This window comes from Gavialis gangeticus, unplaced genomic scaffold (genome assembly GCF_001723915.1).
Source record: "Gavialis gangeticus isolate Ggan-Ray unplaced genomic scaffold, GavGan_comp1, whole genome shotgun sequence".
Lineage (NCBI taxonomy): Eukaryota > Metazoa > Chordata > Crocodylia > Gavialidae > Gavialis > Gavialis gangeticus.
In genome coordinates, this window is record NW_017729024.1 from 77,216,140 (window position 1) to 77,222,127 (window position 5,988).

The 5,988-nt window shown below is 43.4% G+C and overlaps 1 protein-coding gene across 2 annotated transcripts in view; it reads right to left on the reverse strand.

Annotated features, from left to right (window-relative positions):
* The window catches only part of MCC (mutated in colorectal cancers), a 377,421-nt gene that overhangs the window by 26,954 nt on the left and 344,479 nt on the right, over positions 1 to 5,988 (reverse strand). For both annotated transcript variants that reach the window (XM_019517272.1, XM_019517273.1), the window contains one exon: positions 4,278 to 4,512. In XM_019517272.1, coding sequence (XP_019372817.1) covers positions 4,278 to 4,512 — 235 coding nt within the window. The remainder of the gene's footprint in view (positions 1 to 4,277; positions 4,513 to 5,988) is intronic.

The following is a 5,988-nucleotide window of genomic DNA, read 5'->3' on the forward strand; positions in this document are numbered from 1 at the left end:
GCTGCCTTGCTGCAGGCCTTTGCCACCTTGCGCTGGATGGTGAATTCCAGCAGGCAATGATCACTGTCGCCCAGGTGGTCAAGTTGAAACAACTTAGGCACATGGATTCTCCCTTACTTGAAGTCTTTAAATCAGTGGTTCTCAACCTTTTCAAGCTCAGAGCACCCCTCCAGCACTTCTTTGAAAGATGCAGCAGCCCCAGTAGAGAACCAGTGTTGGTGCTGCCTTGACTTGTACTGTTCTGGGCTTCACATTTTAAAAAGGATGCAGAGAAGATAGAAAGCGTCCAGACATGGGCAGAGATGATCAAGGCTTAGAAGTCAAGTTATATGAGGAGACGTTGAAGGAGTTACTTGAAGGGCTGCCATTTACTTCTCTCTAATGCTACAGAGAGGAGGACACAGGATCAATGGCTTGAAGTTGCGGCAAAGTAAATTTAGATTGGATATCGAGAAAAACTTCTTCAGTGTGAGAAAAGTGAGGCAGTGGAATAGACTGCCTAGGGAAGATGTGGACTCTCCACCACTGGATCTGTTTGAGAAGAGGCTGGACAGCCACTGGTCAGAGATGATGTAGGCATAGCTATGCCTATGTTCTACCATGGGCATTTCCCATGCTTCTGGGCTTTGTTGGTTGCTCCCACTCCAACCTCCCCACTTCTCTGCTATATGTATCAGGGTGTTTTTAAGCCTCCCCAGAGGCATCTGGAGCTGGCTACAGCTAAGGCTGGGGACTTCAAATGGGATGTGCCGATTGTCCTGCTAGGAGCAAAGCCGGAGGTTCCTGGCTAGAGGGTCTTACCCCTCTGTTCAGGGTCGAACTGATGGTTGTTTCTGGAGTCAGGAAGGATTTTTACCCCATGGGCAGACTAGTACAGACTGTGGGGGTTTTTGCCTTTCCCTGTAGCAAGAGGCATGGCCCTCTACCTGGGGCCTCTTGAGCACCTACTGACAACATTTCATATAAGAAGGACATTGGCTGCCATAGTCCCCCACCTTAAACTGTAGCAGGTTAGGGTGTCAGGTCTATGTTGTGTTAGGGTTGAGAGTAGTCTTAGGTAGAGTTTAGATTATGCTTGCATGAGATGGTTTGGATAGGGATGATCCTGCCTCCGGCAGGGGGTTGGAGTAGATGACTACTAGAGGTCCCTTCCAGCCCTGCTTCTCTGTGACCCCAGTGCTTGTCAACCAGGTTTGGCCAGCTCCAGGTAAAAGTGCCCCATGTCTGCTGCACAGATAGCTCAGGAAGAGCTGTGGTGCACACAGTACTGCTGCACTAGAGCTCTAGTCAATCCAAAGCAGGCAGGAGCTGCTGCATGTTGGGTAGCTCTTTCTCATCCATCTCCAGCTCTCGCCTCTCCTCCTGGTCTTCCCACAACTCCTCTCAAAAACAGAGGCGTGAGAGTCTTGTGTGTCTCTGTTTCTGGGAGGAGCATGGGAGGTGCAGAACAGGAAGGGCTACAGCACCAGCCAGCAGCTACAGCTTTAGGGTTATCAGAGCCCTAAAGCAGAAGGAGTGTATGTATAGGGCAGTTTTACCTGGCTGCTGCCACCATGACATCCCAGTTAAGAACCCCACTACTTTAAATTAAGGTGGGGTTCCTTCTAAGAGATATGCTCTAGCTCAGTAGTTTATAATCTGTGGTCTGTGGACCCTATGTCTGTGGGGTCTGCGAAAGATGACTATAATCTATCAAAAGTATGTGAATACCCACACTTGCAATACAAAGGGGGCTGCATCTCCATTCAAAATTTTTTATGGGTCCACAAATTAAAAGGTTGAAAACCACTGCTCTATTTTAAAGAACAGTTATAGAGCTGATAGACAAATTAATGGGGAAATATTTTATTTGTTATGAAGAAAATCAGATTGGATGACCACTTTGGTCACTTATATGAATTTGTGACTCAGTGCCTTGTTTTATTCAGTGAAGAGTGACATTCGTGGACTTCAAATAGATCCCCTGAAACCAGTGTGTCTGGAGTACGGTGATGGTAGCTATGATACCCACTGCAGGTGTGAGGATAAAGTAGTCAGTAAACAAGAGGGCACATCTCAGTGTCTTGCAGGGATCAACCAAAAAGCATACACAGTGGAAAGTGAGGAAGGAAAACAAATGTAAGGTTGACACGCATGCTTCTGTCTACTCTACCCACAGAATCTGCACAGCCTCAACTCCAGTTGGTTAAGTTAAACTGGTGCAAGTATTGTGTATAGACTTATATCAGCTTAGCTTGGTTCCATCAGTTTAGATCAGTGGTGCTTAACGTATGGCCCACGGGCTGTATTTGGCCCCTGAAGTAACTGGATCTGGTCTGCAGCACAAGGGAGCAGGGGCAAACAGTTTGGCCTTTGCAACCCTCTTGCTCCTCTATATTACTTACTGGAAGTGAGCCCTGTTCTGTCCCCTTCCCTTATGGTAAACACTGTTTGTGGGAAATAAACTCTCTTCCTCTCTTCCCCCAGACACCTCTCTCCTCTCTTTCCCTCCCTCGCTACAAGAGGGCAATGTTGGCCTGCAGTGCAGTCATTTCACAAGCACTGGGTTCATGATGCTAGAAGGTTATGCCCCACAGGTTCAAATGGCACCTATACACTGACAGACTACACCAACAGAAGACAGGCTTAAACTGACAAAAAAGTCAAACCAGTTTAACTAAATTGGTATAAAACCAGTTTAACTAAATTGGTATAAAAATTGAACTCTTAGTTATATCCACATAACTTTGTCTTTTGACCAGGGGCCACAGTTCAGTCCTACAAAACTGCAACTGTAAACCTTTGTGCTCTTGCACCACCTGCTTCTTGCTACTACCCCACATCTGTGTTACAGCAGTTTCAAGAATGTCTCTGGATTAGTGACCACTTGAGTACATTAAAGATGAAAGCTTTTGAGACACGCTTCCTCCTTCCTGAGGCAATATTAAATGGAGCTGGATTTGTTCTGCCTCAGCCTGCAAGCCTGGGAGCTGCACTCATGCAAGCCTGTGAGAAAAGTAATGAAGCATCACGGTAGTATTGCTATGCCATGCACTTGGTCTCCCTCCAGCAACTCCACAGCCATATCTCTGCTGCAACCATCTGGGCTTGTCAGTTACCGTGTCATAAGCTTAGCATTGTAGATAAAGTCTTTGCTTAGTTCATATGGACTTAGTCATTGCTAATGCTCTTGCCCTCCACCACTATCCAGCTACTGGAGCATGAATGCCAACCCTGCTATGTGCCCCCTTGCCTCACCCCAAAAATCACCTTAAGCTTCCATGTCTGTGACCCTAACACAGCTTTGCAGACAGAAAGGGCACTAGGCATGTCACACACTTATCATTAAGGGCACTTAGTAAGCTCAGTATAATGCAGCTATGCAGTTTGATCTATTATCAATGCAGACTTAAAAAAAAGTCTTTTCCCAATCTTGGGTACATCTCAACATAAGCCAAACATGTTTGCTAGTCTACAGACAACCAGAACTACACAATTAAATCATTCTTATTCATGACAAAAGGATGTTAATGGTAAAGCCTAAAGAAAATTCCAACTATTTTATTGCTGATCTGAGCAGAAACATCAAATGAACATGCCTACTTGTTGCTGCTGGGTGCTCTAGCAGATAGTGAGGTGGACTCCAGTGCAGCAATTAACTACTGTTAAGATTTGTTTAGGGAAGGTGGGTGGAAGTGGAGAAAGGAAGGGAATGAAACATTCATGCCTATCTTCTGGCTGCAAAAACTTCCCTACTAACTTCCACAATGCAATTACATCTGAAAAATTAAATATGTGCAGCAAAGTACAGAGGCAGCACAACAATCTAATTTAACATAAAAACAAACAAGCCCAAGGGAAGCAGCATTGATTGCTCTGGATATAGCAAGGGAAAGCTTTGGGGGACAGTACTGCATAATACTATAATTCCTACTGAATTGTTCAGGTCTAACAGGCTGCATAAGATACATGATTATGTGTATGCTGAAACCTTTTCAGAGACAGTAAATACAGGGATGCTTTACATAGGGGTTAGCTTATTCCAAAGAGAAGGATAAGCTGCGCTAATCACATGCTTGCTATTGTTACACCATCCCAATGGGATGTAAGGACTGTGCACACAAGTTGGATACATAAAGCCTGGAGTGTGGAATTAGAAATGTGTTTCTAGATCAGGGGTTCAAGGATGCTCAGCCTTAAGTTGCTATTCATCTGTACAGGTTGTGGTTGTTACCCCGCGTTCTAGTTTTAGTTCAAGATGAAGTAATCCAGGGCACAGACTGCCTCGCATAAAATACCTTCATAGCCATGAGTTCCTGCATCAATACAGCATTTTCCAGATCAAGCCTCTGACTGTCTCCACGAGGTTTGACATCATAACTGAGTGGATCAATGTGAATGCTCTCCAGTTCCAACATGGTGAGTTTGACCGCTGCCCTATCATTCTTCAGTTGCTGGATGTAATCTTTCAACCGCTGCTCATCCTCTTTTGTAAACTCTGTATCACAGCTACTTGCAGTTGAGCTGGTAGTACTGAAAAAAAACAAACACATCCTTACCAGCAAGAAAAAGGGGATTGTATTTCTAGCATCCTCACATTATTTGCATTTTGGTTTAATAAAAAATCTGATCCATCCATCCATTTTTACACTACCAGTTACAATAGAATATAATTTTAATTAGGATCTAGTATGTATTTTTTAAAGCACTATGGTAGCACTTTAGTAAACACCACCTTCAGACAGTGTGTCAAGTATCCAATTTTTCATATTTGGAAGGAAAATTTTATGAATTCTGTTTCATTATCTGAATTCAGGTAAAAGATATGGATAGTATACCAAATGTTATAATATACAGAAAATGCATCTACAAGTCTTTACAACATAAAGAAAAGAAAAAGCATTCTTCAGACAGAATAAGAACAAAAGAAAAAAAATCTCAGAATACTGAATCAATTACTTCTTCAGTGCAAAGTCAGGTATTTTGTTGCCTGGAATTAAATTATTTTGACTGGAATAACAGCTTTTGAGTATAACCTTTAAAAAAAGAATAAAAAGTGAACTCAGTGCTTTATGTATTATACCGAAAGCAATGACAACTAAGGTCTATTACATACAGCACCTTTGATACAGCACTGGCAATAGCACAGCCAACTTTTAAACACTGCCTCGCCACTGTGCCCTAACTTTCCAGGGCAAGGACAACACCTAGAAGCAAAATGGTATTTCAGAGCCTGTGATCTCCCTGTAATAAATGTTATGGTTCCTTATTTTTCATAGACACCTGCAGCAACTTGCCTGAGACTGGCAGGTTGCTTTAGCAGATCCACCAGCAACTGTCACATGGATGGCAGTGTCTTTCAATCACTATCAGGCTGGGGCTGAATCTGAAACAGCAACCAGCTACTTATCCAGAAGACAGCCAAATCGCTCAAACTTAGAGACTTATCATAGGATTTCTAATGAACTCCTTCATCTGATTTTTCCGTAGCATTCCTTTTCAAAGATGCAGTTTCCAAAGCAAAACTGCCAATCAATTAGCTTTCTGACATGGCACCAAACATGGAGCTTTTATAAAGAGAAAACAATGTCTAGATAAGCATGGGGTGCCTCAGTGCTCTGTCCCTATCTAGCTGTATGCTAGTGGTCTAGGGAAGAGAGATTTGGGGAGGTTAACTGCAATGCTGCTTTAGTTCCTTAACATGCCAGTGCTGAATATAACTGCAATAACACGAAAGGGAAAAGAACCAACACTTCATCTTCTACAACCTCACACAGACAGGCTGCCTGCTGTCTCCCGAGGACCTGTAATCAGCTGCTGGGTGAGGGTTAAGTCATCCATTAAGTGTGCCTGTCTGGAATGCTGGATGATCTCAGTTATCAGCAGGGGAATAAATCACTTTCTGTATTGGGTTGCATTATTTTTCAACATTTTTGAGGGGAAAACCCCACCCTTTGGATTCCTGCTGTCTCGACAATAATATCCTCGAATTGTATTTTGTGTGTGCTA